General features: G+C 43.0%; 1 protein-coding gene across 1 annotated transcript; it reads left to right on the top strand.

Annotated features, from left to right (window-relative positions):
* Positions 1 to 40: 40 nt before the first annotated feature.
* CUNH12orf49 (chromosome unknown C12orf49 homolog) lies at positions 41 to 6108 on the top strand. Its single transcript, XM_008642911.2, has 4 exons — positions 41 to 742; positions 1964 to 2115; positions 2630 to 2743; positions 3712 to 6108. Exons 1-4 carry the CDS (start codon positions 595 to 597, stop codon positions 3793 to 3795), a joined length of 498 nt encoding a protein of 165 aa, XP_008641133.1. The 5' UTR covers positions 41 to 594; the 3' UTR covers positions 3796 to 6108.
* Positions 6109 to 18703: the final 12595 nt, after the last annotated feature.

The following is an 18703-nucleotide window of genomic DNA, read 5'->3' as shown; positions in this document are numbered from 1 at the left end:
CGGCCCCGGCCCCGGCCCCGGCCCTGACACGCCGCGGGGGGGATTAAAACATCCCTTAACCCAGGCTGACTTTTGTTCTTCAGGTGTTGTCATCGAAGTCCTGGGTTATGCGGCCGTAAGAATGACGTTATAAATATGTAATAGATGCAAGAGTTTAAAATAGGAATGCCTGATACTGTGTTTGACAGCAATAGTTGTTTGAACCAAAACTGGAAAAAGAAAATCTCCAATGGGTTTGGTAGTTGTTGTATCTCTTGCAGTGGTAATTCCACTGGCAAAGGGCTCAGGAAAGAGAAATATGTGCAGTTGTTATTTAATATAACATATACTACTTTTGTGGTTGTAGTAACTGAGTTCAGCTGTGTTAGCTGATCCTCGGTGAGCTTGAATACCCTCACTTTACTGGACTGTGTATCTTCCTGTTGTGTATACTACCAAGTAGTAAGTTGTTTACACCATCAAAGCTGGAGTTTCCTGTGCTGTGGAGTTTACAAGTACTAGGCATCTTTAATCCTGGGAAAGCACGGGGCTTGAAGTGGCAGAAGGAACTTGTCTGTTTGGTTGCATTCCTGTTTTTCCTTGCAGGAAGAAAGGATGGTGAGAGATCGGAATCTCCTCCAAGTGCAGGAGCATGAGCAGCCGATCATGTGGAAGGTGAAGTTCAGTTCGGGAAACAGCAGTCAGCTGAGTAACCAGTGCAGGAACTCTGTGCAGGGGAAGCTCCTCATTACAGATGAACTGGGTATAGTTGATACTAAGAATTTATTCTAGATATGGCAGTGCTGAACGCTGCTTTGCCTGTCTGACTGCTGATGGCACTTTCCTGTAACAACTCCTCGTTATTAAGGCATTTTTACTTGGCCTTTGGCCTTGTCTCCTCTGGCTGGGTGAATTTCACTGTGGCTGCAGATGCCGATGCTTTGGTTCTGTGCACACCAGACTTGGGCCCAGCAGGCTCAGCTCAGGCCCGGGGCTGTGTGAGAGTGACTGTGACCTCACTAAAGTCAAAGAATTCCAGTTACCTTTGCACAGAACTCAAACGTTGACTCCTGCTCAATTTACTGTAGGTGCTTGCAGAGCTATTTGTGTCTCCCTGCAGTGTGCTCCTACTGTCAGCAGGGTTAGGGAGAGTAATTGAGGAAACCTTATTGGCCTTGTATGGAGGCAGCTCAGGACTGGTGTAATTAGTGCTCAGTCACAGTTAACAAGCTCATCTGACCCTTGTAAACCCAAGGTTATTAACCACTTGTTCTAAGTGGTAGAAGTTAAAGACTCTTTTGTGTCATGCACCTGTGCTTGTTGCTTAGACCCTGGATCTTTACTGACCACAAATCAAGGCTGTAGAAAACCCACCACATCTTTTGTGATTTGCATCAATGTTACATTTGGCACTGCCTGACTCAGGCTTAGTGCCAGTTCATAAGATCTCTAAAAATTACCAATCTCTCACAGTCTAACACTGTAGTAGTACAGTTTCCATGAGGATATACACCATATTTCTACACCATTAAGGATTCCACTCAGCAATGAATATTGCAGCTATCCTGCATGGCTAAATCTAAGTCTCTTCATGGTGAACTGTAAGAGAATTATCCAGACACAGACCCATTGAAAAAATGTGTGTCATTTTTTTTTCCAATACAATCAGTGCCAATCCCCTTCCCCTTTCACAACAAGGAACTATGCCCAAAGAAAGTCAGAACTTAAATATTCTGCATTTAAATAGTCATACTGTATATACAGCACATATTAGAGTAGGATATAATAATTGTGCAGATAACACCCTGCTGTTGGAAGCGCCACTCTCCATTTCAAAGAGTGGCTACTTAGGACTGAGAGGGATCATAATCTACTAAATGATAAACAAACCTGTTCTTAAGTAATGTGATTCTTACTACAGATTTTTGTAGAACATATGGAGGAGCGTGCATTGACAGTTGTTACTCCTGTTGCTGTTTTCCAGGCTACATCTGTGAGAGGAAGGACCTGCTGGTGAATGGCTGCTGCAATGTGAATGTGCCCAGCACAAAGTTGTACAGCTGTGACAGCTGCCTGCCCAATGGCTGCTGCAGCGTCTACGAGTACTGCGTGTCCTGCTGCCTGCAGCCCAGCAAGGTACATGGGCATTCTCCTGCTTTCCAGGTGTTCTCAGCTGCTCAGGTTCCTCTGTGGCTAAACGTGCTTCTTTGTGAGGAGCTTTTTCCTTAGACAGACAGTTCCTTTTCTTGGAAGGATGAGGAAAGCCTCCAAGGACCATATGCCAAGCTACAAATAAAGCTTTAACAAAATTCATCCTTCCCACCTTTGGGAGGAAATGCTGGGAGCCTTGCAAAGTGTTTCAGCTTCAGGGGAATTGCATTTGCTGAAGGGAAATGATTGCAGAAGAGTTACTCCAGCCAGTATTGGTTCTGTAACTGGCACTTCCCCGTATTCTGTGAGCATCTCTTGGATTCTTTTCCTACTGCTGGGGTTCTGAGGCATTAGCCTTTCAGTGCTTGCTAGAAATCCTGAGTGGAGTTGCTTACTATTCCTCTGATACCTGAGCTGTGTAGGTTAGGATGGGCTTTGATTACTCCTTGCTGAAGCAGAGCATTTCTGTTTTTTGCCTCCTGTTTGCTGACCACTTTAGCAACATCTCCTGGAGCGGTTCTTGAACCGGGCAGCGATTGCTTTCCAAAACCTCTTCATGGCAGTGGAAGATCACTTTGAGCTGTGTCTGGCCAAATGTAGGACTTCGTCACAGGTAAGGAACAAGCACGTGTCCAGGGCCCAAAAAAGTGCCCTTGGAAAATGGGGCTCAATCCTATGAATGGCTGGTGTGTCATGTTTGTATGTACACAGGTATTTTCCTAAAGGTTGAAGCTATGGCTGAGAGCCGGTCTGAAGGCAAAGCACATAATTAGAGCAGGATGAGTTGCACATTCTCTTTTGAAAAGAGGGGCTTAACCACAAAGAGACTGAGTTCAATGACCAGTGAAGATCTCGGATGAGTTCTGGGGAAGATCTCATTAATATGAAAACAGTGAGAGCTGTTCCCAGTAGCCTCAGAATGCTATTTTATGGTACAGTTGGAGACTTTACCATATACTGACAATCATCTGCGTAGCAAGTTGAAAACTATGTTGTAATTTTTTTGCTTATTAAGAACAGAGGTGAACTTCTGTTACCCATGTGACTTTATTAGAAGTTTTTGGTCTAAGTAAGCATTGGCCCTTTTAGAAAGTGCTGTTGGCAATGTCCTGCAGCTTCAGTATTTCATGTAGCGATAGGGGTGGACTGCAAACAAAGGATAGAGTTCCAAATGTCTCCAAAGTTACTGGGATTTTTTTACCCATAAAATCTGAACTCTACCTTTTATCAAGAAAAATGCACACATCTCAAGTAGCAACTTTATTGTGCTCTGCTTGCTTAGAACATTTGATGATACTGCCTAAACATATCTAAATTTTTTTTTTTATTATTGAATCTGTTCCCAGCTACTTGGGTATTCTCCTCAAAAGGAGGTTCTGGTTAACATTGCTCTTTTATGGTTAACTGGCTCTTCTATGCTGCCAATGCAGAGTTCTTTGACTCCAAAGATACTCTGATGTGTAGAAGAATTGGGGACTTCTTTTGCATATGCATAAATGCTGTGGGTTTTGTCGTTTGGTGAAGGGATGCCTTGTTTCAATGTGTGTGTATTGTTAAAGCTTCTCCTCCTCTTCCTGGCAGAGTGTGCAGCATGAGAACACCTACAGAGACCCAATTGCCAAATACTGCTATGGCGAGTATCCCCCAGAGCTCCTGCCTGTTTGAGAGCTGCAGGATCTGAGCAACAAAAGGAAGGAGCTGGAGACTTGAATCTGGAAGAACAAGACAACAGCTGTTGCTTTACCAAAGCCTCAGTGTAAAAAGCTTGTCTTGTCTTGTCTGTGGGGGCAAACCCAGAGGTGAACAGAGGAAGTAAGGAACTTAAGTTCTTCGGGACTGAATCTTGCTTTTTTCAATTTATTATGCACCTGCTTCAGAGTGCTAGTACTGTGCTACAGTGCCAGTGCATTCTTTGAATACTTCCTCTAAATTTCAGGAATCACGGAGTCGATCTAGGCTATAGAACATCGTGGGGAAAATATCTAATGTGTCTTTGCAGCTGTAGATGGAGGTTCAGTTGTGTCTCTGCATTCCAGAGACTTTCCAGAGTGACAGTAGTAACGGGAGGATTTTTCCTTTTAGAGAGCAAAGCATGCCCACTATGCTTCTCTCTTTGGAGCCCTTCTTGATGTGCATGGTGTACACTACATATGTAATTATGAATTATTTATTCATTTTATAGGGGTCACTGGCTGACAGTATTTATGCTTTGCATAGCTAGTTGTGGATGCCTTTCAGTCCCTGCTTTGCTATGTCAGCTAGAAGGGATGTTTTAGATCCTGACTAAAGTTGGTAGGGGTTTTTTCCTCCTTAGTCTAAAGGAATTATATTGGGATTTGTCACTATAGTACTTACGTTGCTCTTAGGGAGTTTAAACCATTCAGAACTCCAATGGAGTTGTTCTTCTGCCAAAGTCCCATCGCGCAAGAGAAGAGCAGCGATCTGCCTAGGATGGGATGTTTATTGTCTCTGAACACTTTCCTTGTTACTCTGCAACAGTTTCCTCAAAGAGGAGTCTAGTTTTGTGAGCAGCTCTTTGCTGGTCCTCTTGCTGACACGGAGCAGGGATGATTTGTTTGCTTGAACTTGTTCAGGCCTTGGTATTTCAAGTGTATTTCACTCCTGGTTGTGCAGGAGGCAAAAGGGTGGAGTTGTAGGACTTCAGTTTAATGATGTCCTTGTGCATGAGGTATTTAGAACATCAGAACATGGTGCAAACCCTCCTTTGAGGACAGCTGTGTTGCATGAGCTCAGCTGAAGTCATGATGCTTTTGATTTGCTATTGGACATACTTGACATACTCTGGAATTGTGGCCTGATCAGAATGACAACAGCCTTGGTTCTCCACAGTTGCTCCTAGCTCTCTAAAGTTGCAATTTCAACTCTGTCCTTCTAAAGGCCACACAACACAGAAAAGGTGGGTAGAGAACCTGTAAATGCTGACTAAATTTCTGCTCCCCCTGCAAAGTCCAAGTGCTAGACTAAACTGAGCTGTTCCTCTCTATATGCAGAGCCTCATTTCTCTTGTTTTTATCCCATTCATCTCCCCCATAATTTTGACTTTGCATCTGCTTGCTTAAACTGCATAAAGTAAAAATGAAATAAAAGCGTAGAAGTCTACAGAGGTGTTGAAGATAAAAACCATGAAAAACAAACAGTGGTGGAGTATCCTGCTGCAGATCTGTAGAATGCTATTGCAATTGCATATGATATAAAGACTAAAATGCATATGGTACTACATATGGTAGTACAAGAAGTAGTACCAGCCATCTGATAAAATCCACTTGCATTGCTTTTGTTGTTCTTTCCCAGAAGTCATCAAGTGAAATAATGGCTCCATCAGCAGATTGTCTTGGAAATCTTGATTTTCCAAAAGCTTGAGAGCTTTAGCATTAGCAATTTATCCAACTGAAAACTGTCTCCCCTTTGCTGCCATCCTATGGCAACTTGCTGCAGCAGCAGACATGGTACAGTGTGAGGATGCAGTGTGAAATGCTGTCTTCAGAGGGTAGCAGAGGTTGCTTCTCTTTTCAGTGTTAAACAGATTCTTCACCCCTTTCCAGCACTTCATAATCATTTTCCCTAGGGAAGGCCATCAGCTTGGTCTATCATATCATATCATATCATTCCTGTTGAGACATATTCCAGCACTTCATGTGTTTGCACCATGGCTGATGAGGTCAAGATGCTGATGGCTTGCTCTTGCTTTCTTTTCCAACTTGATAATAATTCCTTAGCAGGTGATACCACTGCGTGAAGCAGTAATTGTAAGGAATCATAAGAAACATTGTAATTTGGACAACTTTGTGGGAATTCCTGTCCCTTTTCTCTCCTAGAAAAACAGGATGTGATCAGAAGTGCATTGTGACCATTGTCCATCCAATGGGACAGAAACTGCATCCTCCCTCCTTGGTAGTTGAGCTGTTCAGCTGTGTCTGTACTACGTGTTAAATCATTAAAAATTTGTGTTCCAAAATACTGCCTGTTCTCATGTCTTTCTTTGAGCTACAAAGCAACTGTACCGAAATGTAAGTTTGAAGAATGCAGTGGAGCGGAGAAGGACTTGAATATGTGTAAAAAAGGCAAGCAAGTAGAGGCAAACAGGAAATCGATTTCATTTTAATCTAAGACAAGAGCATGCTTCTATCAATGATTAACAGAAAGGTCAGGCCCTTTGCAAAAGTGGATTGAGCAGGGGAAGGAATGCAAATGATTGCTTCATGTTGGGAAGATGAGAAATGTCAAAATCTTTGCTTCCTGATAATACTTCCATGTGGTTTAAGTGATGTCCATCCCTCTTGCAAGAAGTGTGGTGATTCTGTGGGTGTCTGACATCTCCTTTTTATTTGTCAGCTGAGAGACTGGGCTGGTTGATGCGTGTTTGGCAGCAGATTTAATGACAGCATCTGATGGAGCAAGTAGCTCTGCTTATCTGCTCTGAGGTCAGTGCTGGGGATAATTGGATGGGTTCTGTACTCCCTGATTTCTGTAGTTTGCAAGAATATTAATGCTAGTGAAAAATGGTATCAGTTGACATTCTCTACTGCTTCTCGAGGATGGCACATGGAGAACTGGATAAAAATCCTTCCTGTTGGGCTGGAGTGCTGAAATGGCAAATGCAGACCTCTGACTTGAGGCCACCACTGAACAGTTGATGAGTTGGGATCATGTTTTCTGCATTCTCAGAATCTCTTTCATTGCAGTGGCAATTCTTTGTCTCCAGGCTCTGATTGCTTGGAGAACTTTCTAGCAAACTATACTGGAGTCAATTTCTGCATATAAAGCATTAAAGCACAGCAAATCCTAAGCATGAGTCTTTGTTTCGATATTCTTTTAAAAAGCAAATGCTTTTTTAATTTCCCTCATCATTTAGCTGGACAGACTTGAGCTGTAGGATTTGTTCTGTCTTGTGCTAGTCACTTAACTGCAAACACAGTTGATCCTTTTACCTAGCACCATAATGCAATATTTGTTCTTCAATTCAATTCTAGTCAAGGAGAGGTGGGGGAGGAGGTGAAAAGGAATTTTCTAACTCAGCAAGTTCCACAAAAGATGGAATTCAGCAAATTATCAGTGCTTTAATAACAGCCCTCTGCATTTCTTTACAACCCGAGGCAAACAACTAACTCTATGCAGAGGGGGGAAATGCCAACTTCAAAACCTGCAGGGAATGATGGGAAAGTACTTAGTTCTTCATTTTTGATGCGTGTCTAATTAAACAGACAGCTCTATCTAATATTTTTGGTCAATTAAGGTCTGACTTGTAGCAACATGCACATTGTCTACATGATGTTTTCCATTTTGAGGCAGTTGTACGGCCACAGATTTTTCTTAGAAATCATGGGTTAGGTAGATTAGAAGTGAATGTCTTAAGCAAGAATTCTCACGATGCCTTCAGATTGAAGCATGTTTGTTGCTGTGGTCTGCTGTTTCAGCTATGGTAAAATAACATAAAACTTCAGAGTAGAGAAAATGAAGAAATTCATTCTGGCTGATGTCTTGCCTCATAGAAGCTTTTCTATTATGTGTTTCAATTAAGGAGATAGAAGACCACAAGCTATAGTTGCAAATGGAATGAGAGGCAAGTGTTAGGTTTTCCATGAATGAGATGGCAATCCCTTTCTACTGGTAATAGTTGAAATGAAGACTAGCACCTGATTTCCTGCCAGTGTAATGGAAGCTTCCAAAAAAACCCAGCTCTCATCTATCCCATGTGTATTCCGTCTCTCTGCATGCACCTACAGAATAAGGCACACTAAGAGGAATCAAGGTAAGTGGGAATCCTGTACCATGGCCAGCATTTTGTTCTTGTGCTGCCCAAAATCTGTTTCAATTTTAAACTTCTCAGAGCAAAAAGACAACATTTGTTGTTCCTACAACTTCGGATCTTGGCCTCACCTGCAGCCTTTAATGTATCAACTGATAGGAATAGTACCTGTCTTACAGAGATATGAAATATCACCTTTTGAAGAAGTGGGATAAGGTTGGCTTTAAGTCACAGGTGTGACATGTTTGTTTGTTTAAACACTGGAAAAGTAGTAGCATTATTGACATTATCATATGCAGAAAATGCATCCCTCAGCTATGTCAGATGACACTCCCTATGCTTTATACACATCTTCAAACAGAATAATGTAGATTAGCTGCAAACTACAGTTACAGACCTGCTTGGTAATAAAAGCGGTGCTGTCTGAGGAAATAAACATGTTCATACTTGGATGAGGAGGGTCCTAATTTATCTAAATCACCGATGTCTTGAAAATACACATTCAATTAAAAAATTCCAATCCTCTGTAGTAGCAAATGCATATGAAAGTATGAGTAAGCAAATGTAAAATACCTCTTCTGATCTCTTTTTTTTTTCTGCTCAACGACAAGCTCACCTCTAGCAGCATCTCAGCCGGTGTAGCAGCCAGGAGCTGCCAGCAGAGGTTACCACAGCCTTTGGATAAAGGCTGGTCCCCGTCCATGGAGCTGGGCTGGCACATGGCCCCTGGAGCTGGATTCCCTTCAGCAAAAGGCAGGCGAACGTACGGCTACAGGACACGAGTCATTACATTGCTGCAGGAAAAAGCATGGAGTGTGTGTCTGGAATTCCTCCTGCACCTTTGGTTTGGCTACCAAAAACAACCTACAAAATAAACTTATTTGTGAGGACTGCCTGGGTTTTAAACCTCTTGGATGATCTTGGGTGCTAATGTGGGAAAAGAGACATGACAGTGGGGTAGTCACATTGATAACTGAGTAGTAGTAGTAGTAATAATAATAATAATAATAGTAATAATAATAAAAAACTCGGCCTGAGTGAGGCCACATCTGGAGTATTGTGTTCTAGTCTGGTCTCCACAGTTCAAGACAAGGAGCTACTAGAGAGGGTCCAGAGGAGGCTGCAAAGGTGGAGAGGGGTCTGGAGCATCTCCCTTATAAGGAGACACTGAGGGATCTGGGCCTGTTTAGTCTACAGAAGACTGAGAGGGGATCTCATTAATGCATATAAATGTCTCCAAGGGATGTTAGAGGATGGTGCCAGACTCTTTTCAGTGGCATCTGGTGACAGGAAAAGGGGCAATGGCCATAAACTAAAACACAAGCGGTTCTACCTCAACACGAGGAAGGATTTCTTTCCATGGAAGGTGGCAGAGCACTGGAACAGCTGCCCAGGGAAGGTCTGGAGTCTGCCTCTCTGGAGACATTCCAAACCCACCTGGACACCTGCCTGCGTCACCTGCTCTAGGTGACCCTGCCTGGGCAGAGTGGTTGGACTGGGTGATCTCCCAACCTGTTACTCAGTGATTCTGTGAACAACAACAAAAATAGTAGTAATAATTATTATAGTACCCCTGACCCTCACAATAGAGGTAGGAATTGGGTAGATTTGCCCAGCAACTGCAGTCTGGGCTGTGATGGTGGCTCTCCTCACACCTGATGGGGCACTGTGGTGCTCCCTGAGGGTGCCGGGGACTTCCCGTCTTTTTTCCCCTCACACACTCCTGGCCCTGTTTCCCACTTTTTTCCCCTCATGCACCCCCAGTCCCATTTCCCGCCTTTTTTCCCCTCAGTCATCCATGGGCCCCATTTGCCGCTTTTTTTTCTCCTCATGCACTTCCAGTTCCCGTTTGCCATTTTTCTCCCCCTTGTGCATCCCTGGGTCCATTTCCTGCCTTTTTCCCCTTGTGCACCCCCAGTCCTGTTTCCCACCTTTTTTACCCCTCACACACCCCTAGCTCCCATTTCCTGCCTTTTTTCCCCTCAGACACCCATGGGCCCCATTTGCCGCTTTTTTTTCCCCTCACGCATTCCTGGGTCCGTTTCCCGCCTTTTTCCCCTCACGCATCCCCAGGTCTGTTTCCCGCCTTTTTCCTCTCTTGCACCCACAGCCCCCATGACCTGTCTGGCGTGGGGCTGCAGTGATGAACCCGTCGTGGGACGAGGCTGTCAGATAGGACGGGGTGTGTCACCCTCGGAGCGGTGTCCTGTGGCTCGCGGAGCTCCATGACCATGTCCGGACCCCAGCCAGGGGCTGGAGCGGCCCATGGCCCACCAGGCAGTGCCGAGGTGAGTCTGAGGGAGGCGGCAGCCATGCCCCGCTGAGGTGCTGCCTTGTCCCTGTTCCAGCTGTAGCTTTGCTTACACTTCCCCTCACTGCCTGCAGTCCAACAAGCCCTCTGGGTTCATGTTTGGTTAAAAGGCCATATTTTAACGTGTATTTAAATGTTAACCTCCGTGTGGGGCTCAGAACTGGCACTGCCCTGTGCGACGGGCTCAGCCCCTCAGCCTGACTTCTCTTTTCCCAGCCCCTCATGGATGTGAATTTGCTTTGAAATCTCCTGCCACCCCTAAACCTGCTTTCATTTTTCTCCTCTCAGCTCACTGGATGCTTTAGTTTCTCTTTTTCTTTTCTCCTTTCATCAGGCCCCTCTGTCTGTTCTCCCTTCCCCTGCTTTGCCTTTGCTCTGTCTCAGCTGTAGTTACTGAAGGCTGAAACAGGAGAATGGGAATTCTTCCTCCTAGAGATAATGTTGCTTTTTTAAGAAAAGCACTCCTCCTTGCTTTTGATAAAAGAGGGAGTGTCTCCTTTTTTCCCCCCTCCTCAATTTCTCTTCACCCCTATATGAATCTGGTGCTACCTGTGGCTTTCCATTGTCTCAGTCCAGCTTCACTTTGTGTATTTATGCAAAATTTCATACTGTCATGGTTGCAGTCTGTGTTAAAGGCACACCCATCCAAAGTCTCAGGAGAGAAAACTTGTGTTTCTCCACACCTGTGCCGTCTGCTGGGCTGGGAATCAGAGTATGAATTTTCCCATTTATGTTGCATTTGCCCCTAAAAATTCGGCTCTTGGACCTGGATCCCACTGAGCAAAAGCATCTCAAATATATGGATTTTTCTTTGAAAAGCATACATTTACTTTTTCAGCCACAGGAGTTCTAAATCTACTTGAAAGTTACTGAAAACCCCTATGTTGCTAAAGAAAGCATTTGTCCTCATTCCAATACCCCAGCCTGCTGCTAGCAGCAGATGAGGCTTGCTTGCAGGAGATAAATGATTTATGGAAAGGTGTGCATGCTATCTGATCTGAATCTTTACTGTGATAAGTTTATATTTAGAACTTTTTATAATACCAAAATAGCACCAGCATCAGTTAAGCTTTTTTTCTTTAGTAGGTACTTAAAATTTTGTTGTTATCTCTAAACGAGCCCAGGTAATTTGTGCTCATGACCCTTCATCTTGATGCATGGAAACCCAGCCCTAAGCTGAAACGTAATTATTTCTTTTATATATATATATATATATACACACACAGTGTTCTGCTGCTTTGCTTAATGATGTCTGGGAGGACTAGTTCTCAGTGCTCAACAGGCTTTTTTCCTGTCCTGCTATTTTTAAAATTCAGGCTGGGTTCTCCCTGTATCTTGTATATCCCTGTTTTTGAAAGCTTGGCAGTTGGAAGTGAAATGATTTACTGGTGATACATGAACTCAAACAGCAATGTCAAATGTCGAGAGTTCTAACATTAAGTATTCAGCAATTGCGTGCCAGGTCCACTCCTAAAACCATCTTAAATTTAAAAATAAGTGGGAATGTGCTTGTTTGTCATCTGAAGATGGACCAATGAAGTTTCAAAATTCTGAGTTCCTCTTTACAATTGTAGAGGTTGAGTTTTTCTTTCTTGTGTAAAAACTACATAACTATCTTACTCCAGCAGCTACAACAAAAAAGCCACGGATGGTCTCAGACCCATGAAAACATTGTGGGAGTTGGCGACTGACAGCGACTGCAAGACGAGTGAAATAAAAACCAAATTTCAACCTATAGCGTCTTAGTTGTTTCTGATTATGAAATGGAAATGCCTTCAGGTTTGAGGGTGTTTTTGGTACACAAGTAATACTCAGCTACAGGGGATGTATTAAGAAGCTGCAATTTTTATGAAGTCAGTTTTTCAGATCCCAAGTCCTGCAACTTAAAAATGGTGCAGTTGGGGGTGGATGGAATTCCTTTGGAGTTTATTAAGCGCTGTAAGCTGGGTAAAGACTGAGAGCTTTGGACCTCATCAGGATTCTCCCTGGCTTCCTGCCAGCTGGCTTGCAGGTGAGTTCCATGTAAAGAGCTGATACATTCTGTCCTCAAACCCAGAGTTTGCTGCTGAAATGCTGCAAGGGACCAGGCTACTAAAACAAATTAAGCTATCTATTTGTGAACATTTTGTGATGTTACACTGTATGCACTTGTCACAGTGCTGCCACATCAAGGTTAGAGTGAGAAGGTGACTAGCTGGCAGTCACTTAATCAAAGGGAGCTGTTGATGTCTCAGGTAGCCCAGGCAGGGTGAGGCTTGCATGCTCCGTTGCTTTTAACAGCCAGATAATGAATATGCTTTCCAGAATTCGTGTTTCTCATAGGGGAAGCAGCAGCTGCCTGTGATCTGTGTCGCTGTCAAAGGAAAGTGAGATGTAGTTAATTCAGGACTACACAACAAAGACATATTGATCAGGGCTCTTCTGGCTCTGGTTGGATTTCTGCAACAACAATTACTAGGACAATGCAGCAAGCCGGGATGGCAAACCCAAATATGCTTTGTCTTACCCCAAAAAGCATGAGTTACTACCACCAAGATTTGCTGCTGGGCATCAGCAGGTTCAGAGCAATTCTGCTCCAGAGGGTCAGTAAGACACCGAAATCAAGTGAAAAGGGCACGTCTTGTTCACGTCATTACAAATGCACCTCATTTGTAGCTACAAGTTAAATTCGTGGGTTCGGTACAAACAGCTTGCAGTGCGTAAGTTCCACATGATTTTAAAAAAAGCAGCCCTGTGTTTATGGTATCTGGATAAACTCGTACAGAGCTGCTTACAGAGGTACTGAATGTTGCAAGAATTACATAGAGTGAATGTATACATTATGTTTCCTCTGTTCCAGCTCTACTTGTAGTACTTGGATGTGGATGATTATGTGCTATATATTTACTAGAGTATTGCAGTGTATTTTTTTATTGCAAAGCTAAAAATCCTCGTGTAGTGGTTTTGTAATAAAAATGTAATTACTATTTTTATTTCTGCAGAGTTACCCAACTCATTGTCTGCCTTCCCACTTTTTCTTCCCGTTAGTTTCCCCTAATAGCTGCGTCTGCTTTTCTTTTGTTCATGTGTTGTGCAGAAGAAAAATGGGCACTAACAGGTTTGCTAATTACTATAAAAATCTTCCCAGCCTTGTTCAGTTCAGATCATTCTATTAGCTAAAGTAATGGAGTGCAGTGGCATGATGGTGCTCTCACTTTTCATTGTCTGAGGTCTTTCTGGTGCAATATATTACTGGGATTGTATTCTGGGGCTGTCACAATAGCTTTTGATTTCCCACACCTGCTGTTTTGTTTTATCTCAACATTTCCTTTTTTACTACTACTTAATTCTCCTTATCCTTCCTAAATGACTTTTAAGGGCACAGGACTGTTTGCCCCTTGCTTCCTCAGATTTTCTGGGAATCAGTAGGGCTGAGGATTGTTGTGCTCAGTCCCTTGCAGGTGGACCTGTGACCAGTGTCAGGGTGTTCACATCACTGCAGCAGCTCCTGGCAGTTTTCAGCTGTACTATTTTACCTAAAGGGATGATCTTCACCCTCACTGCAACATTTTGCTCCTGACACCTATTTTTCCTTGCCTATCAGCATTGTCAATGTCATCTTCCTCAGCAGTATTTACAGCAGCAGACTTTTGTCTCATCACTCTGATTATATTAGCTCCAGTGATTGTACTTTCACCTCATTACTGAAATAAAGTTAACATTAATGAGAGTCATGCAGCTAAACCTCTGCTCACCTCTCCGGAAATTTATTCTAATGATGAAAAGAAGATGCATGTGGATCTATTTAAAAGCAAGCCAGCTTTTTTCCCCACCCCCACTTAGCTACCTACCAAATTCAGTGTTAAATAAGGTCTTTTGTTATTAAGAGCTGCTGATGCAAAAGAAGCCAAATACATTATACAACATTAACAAGGACAAATGTGATTGGTTGAACACTGATTTATGTACTGGTCTGCTACGGAGTTCCTTTATGACCCAAATTTCTTTGTTCCTGCTGCTTCAGGAAAGGGTTTTCTCATATCTGACTCTCACAGTAAATTAGCCATAAAGCACTTGGAGGTCCTAAGGGATGTGCTAGGAAAGTTCAAGATACTATCAAGGGTAGCAGTAATCACACTTCTAAACAAGATGAAGCATTGAGAGTTATAAAGTGTTTATAGAAGACACAGCAAGGCTTTGAGCTGAAAGCAGCAATATAATTTAGATAAGCTAAGTTCATGAGATCAATGTACATGCTGCATGTGCCAGGCAAAGGGGCTCATGAGATCTTTTACTGATCAGAATTTGGATCTATGATAAGAGCAGTACTTTTGTCATTGGTCACTGCTAGGGAAGCCATATGAGTAGAGAGAGTTTGTGTTTTCCTTTGTTCGCTTGTTAGTTAAGGTTAGAGAATAAGAATTCACTTTTTATTAAATCTTACAAGCAGCTTAGCCCTGTCTGAGGCCACTGCCTGCTCCAGCAGCACAGGTTACCTAGAAGGATAGTAATATAGACTGAAAGGAATGCAGTCTTGGAGTCAACTTAATTGTTTGATGTTTTCCTTAAATTTTATCTCTTCATGTATGAAACTAGGCTGAGCCTGGTGTGGTTGAAGAGGTCCAATATTATTCTTGCTAAACATCTACATACCTTCAGAAAAAGATAAAAGAAGGATGTTCACTCTATACAATATTGTGAGCAAAGAAAGCTTTTTGTTCAAAAATACAAAGTTGTGTCTTATTAGAAAATACCACTGGCCCGTACAGTAAGTGTAATATTTTAAGCACTAAGTGTTCTAAAATGCTGCCTTAGGCTTTCAAGGAGAAAAGTAATTCAAGAATTACCAAAGCATGGTTGACTCAGAAAAGGGAGTGAAATAGTGCTGTACTGATAATCACGCTTTGACCTATTTTGGATTCTGGGCTGTAGAAATATTTTCTCTCTTCTGAAGGTTTGTGATTTTGACCATGGAGTTTACAAGGAAGAATATGTAGACTTGTCACCAAAAGAAAAGCTTTCTAAGAGGAAGGCTGTTTAAGTTAGCCTTTTCAAATGTCAAAATCCTAAACAAAATAGATTAAGTTGGATAAAGGTAACCCTTTACAAAGGTTGATGAAATAACATTATCGCCCTTTGGCAGCGAGAGAAATTGAAACACAGCGTTTAGGAGACATCGGTCTTGTCAGACGGTGCAGCAGGAGTGGGCTGGGGCACAGCATCTGCAACTGGTCCCTGGATCACTGTCCTGCTCTGCCCTCTGGAGATTTCTGCCTTCTCTTTCTGAGCTTGCTTCTGTTGTGCCTGAAGATAGCACTGACTCATGTCTGGAGCCACAAACTGAGTGTGTCAGGTTGAAATGTGCCTTATGAAATGATAATACGTATTATGTTAAGTTTGAGAGAGTTTAACAAGACGCTATCCTAAAGCAGTTTTTCTTACAGATGTAGATTAAATGAATAAGTAACATGAATTAACTAATTTTCAGCTCATGTTTCATGGTCATTCCCACCGCTCCTGCAGCGTTCTTTTTCAAAAATAGTCCATCAGCTGCAGGTATTTATTTCACAATTTGTTCTTTTTCCTTTATGTGCACATCTCCTCTTCTCCCACCTGCTTCCCAGCTTGGCTTTTCCTCTTCTTGGTGCTCAGGAAATGCCAGTGTCTGGTTGAATGAGCTCTGCTATAAATCAAAGTGTCATCACTTAGCTGGTAGAAGTGATTTAATTAATGCGTCATGCCTTCCCCAGAGCCTCTCCCCACCTGACTGCTAATCAACCTTCATCAGGAGGAAAATGTGGCCCTTCTTACAACTGCGCAGGAGAGACTGAAGGAAAGACAGTTAATTGCAGCTGCCAAGATCAGCCTTGTCACTTGTCTCTAATCTGTTGTCTGCTTCTTGAAATACTGCTGTCCTGGTCCCTTACAAGCCATGCTTAACTCCATTCATACAGAAATGATCCAGTATCATTCCAGAGATCACTTTCTGTCAGAAAACGTATTTGGCAGATGACATGTTTAAAGGCACCCTATTGTGCATGGCAGTACTGGAGCAACTTTTACAGCCTGAGTGCTCTTTTAGCTGGAGGGAGCAGTTTATGTGTGAACATTTCTGCACTTCCAAGGTGGTGCTGTGCAGTTAGCACTGTGGATTCTGAGCCAAAAAATTGTTGTGCCAGTATGGAATTACAGGGCAGATGTTGTTAGCAAGTGGTCCCCTTTGTCAGCTGCTGAATAAATACTTGATGGTTTTATCTCAGGTAAATATGTACCAAAATGATAAGCTCTGTACAAGTCAGAGCACTTGTCTGTTTCAGTTTGGTGCCTCCACCATTCAGGGCAGGATCCGTGGTAGTGGGAATCTCAGATTCCATCTGCTGGGTAATACAGGTAGAAGAATTTAGGGAGTGTCTTTTTTGTGACTATTCGTAGTTATACAGGCAATCAAGAGAAATATGGGAAATGGCACTTGTGGGAAGCAGTCATTTTTTTCTAGTAGATGGAATAGGAAACTGAGAGTCAAGATTCCTGCTTTCCAGGCTCAACCACTCCCAGGTTGCAAAATGACCATGAGAAAGACACTTGAGTAGTTTTTATCGGGGTTTGCCCCAACTGTAATGTTTGTTGGAGGAGAACATACTGTACTTAGGATAGGACACACTCTGTTCTCCCTTCAAACACAGCCAGTGCTATGGAAGCAGATGGGCCAGGGCCACCTTTTGTGGAGGGCAACGAGGCTCATCAGTGAGATGGACAGCAGTGCACCCAGAGGTGCTTTAAGGTCCATAGGCTGTTGGGATGACAGAAGTGCAATAATGATAATTTCAGCTGTAATACTGCAGGTGCTGGGGAGTACCTCTGCTTGTGGAGCCCAAGATGGTGTCTCAGTGTGGGTTTTGGGGTCACCTTCAAAGGGCAGCGGGAGAAGGACTTGGCCCCCACTACCTCCCAGTGTGGGCTAAAAGCTGCCACAAACTGTATAGGATGTGTGAGCCACAGTGGGTCACTTTTGGTATCCCACCACACTCTGATGGTGCCCCGTGGCCCGTATCAAGCACACTCAGCCTTTAGTCCTTGCTGGGAGGGCCTGTCACAGCCAGCCGGACTCAGTGGCCTGGTCCTGGTCCTCGGCCTGTTGTGTGACAGACAGCACAGATGAGTCAGCGCCGAGCTCCAGGCAGTGGCACCAGTTGAGTCCCAGCTCTGTGTCCTGTGTTGCACCAGTCGGGTGCCCCGAGCTGCAGCCTCAAGGTTGGGTGCTCTCAGTCTGACCAGGGTAATTACCATTATGGCTAAGCAGCTGTTTCCTTTGTAAGTCCATCATTTTGAGGGTTCATTGCATGGACATAAAAGTCCTCTCCAGGCAGAGATTTGGCAGACAAAGCCCAGCCAGGGAGCTGTTTCATCATTTGTTGGTTTGTTTATTTTTGCATCTGTTGGGCAATTCTTTGGGTATTTTGTATACAAGGCTGCAAAAGATACAGCTGCAGTAATTTTCAGTTGCTTGCCATTAGGGTCTTCATTGATCTTTATTTTTCTATTGCTCACTTAGGATTCAATTGAAGAAACAAATTTGTATTTCTATATTAAAAGAAATAACAGCATTTCCAGACACTTCACTGATTCCCTGGTTTCATATGTGCATTGTTTTACTCATTCCCACAAACTCTGCTGCTCTGATTGCGTATTGCTGGTTCTGTTGTTTTCTACTAGAGTAGTAGACAGTGTTCACTGCATAGCTTTGCTGCTAGTTTTATTCTTTCCCCAGCTTTTTTTTGGACAGAAGTGAAAATCTGGAACCAAGCTGCTTAAATTTCTATCTTTTTGGTGATTTAAATTGAGAAGAACTTTTAAAGTAGTGATATTACTGTACTTTCATCCCAATGCAACTTGTAATAGAGTTCATGCCTATTGAGGAATTCATTTTTAGGAAATGCTCTTGAATATAACATCTTTAAATATGATCTCTGAAGGGAACTGCATCCTCAGGCTTTCTGAAATTCCTCAATATCCCTTATTTCTACTGTTTAAACCACACCTGAGCTAATTTAAAAGCAAGATACACAGATACCCATGGCCACCAATGCCAAATAAAACTGTCTTCCCTTGTAGGATTTTGCTTGGGGCCCAAGACTGAATAAGTGGCCTTGTTGTAAGGACTGTGCAGCAGGTGAGTGAATGGAACCATTCTTCAGCAGATATTTGGATACTAGGGAATTCTGTAGCTGGCAAGATGCTGAGCTTATAAGTGCTGTACCTGTGGTTTTTCTCCACTTTTTTTCTTCTTAAGAAGCTTTGACACCACCTGATGACTTAAATCAGACTTGTCATCTGGCCAGTTTTCATCTTGCATTGAAAAATATTGGAATGTATTCCTTCAGAGAGGGGAAAGGCGCTGTGACTGTGTTTTCATTTCACACTTGTAGTTCATTTTAGCACTCTAAGGGTCCTGTCTGTGACTGAGCAGGTCACAGAATCAGGAGGCACATATTGCATTAGCTGTGCTGCCCTCTAAA

Source organism: Corvus brachyrhynchos, unplaced genomic scaffold (assembly GCF_000691975.1).
Source record: "Corvus brachyrhynchos isolate BGI_N302 unplaced genomic scaffold, ASM69197v1 scaffold19, whole genome shotgun sequence".
NCBI classification, from domain to species: Eukaryota; Metazoa; Chordata; class Aves; order Passeriformes; family Corvidae; genus Corvus; species Corvus brachyrhynchos.
Note: the sequence above shows the minus strand (reverse complement) of the source record. Positions and strands in the feature narration are given on the sequence as shown.

Excerpts from the sequence above, each read along its gene's own strand:
- CUNH12orf49 (XM_008642911.2), top strand. The coding sequence starts at position 595 with ATGGTGAGAGATCGGAATCTCCTCCAAGTGCAGGAGCATGAGCAGCCG. Across the intron at positions 743-1,963 it reads CCTCATTACAGATGAACTGG|GCTACATCTGTGAGAGGAAG; the intron begins GTATAGTTGATA and ends GCTGTTTTCCAG. Across the intron at positions 2,744-3,711 it reads AATGTAGGACTTCGTCACAG|AGTGTGCAGCATGAGAACAC; the intron begins GTAAGGAACAAG and ends TCTTCCTGGCAG.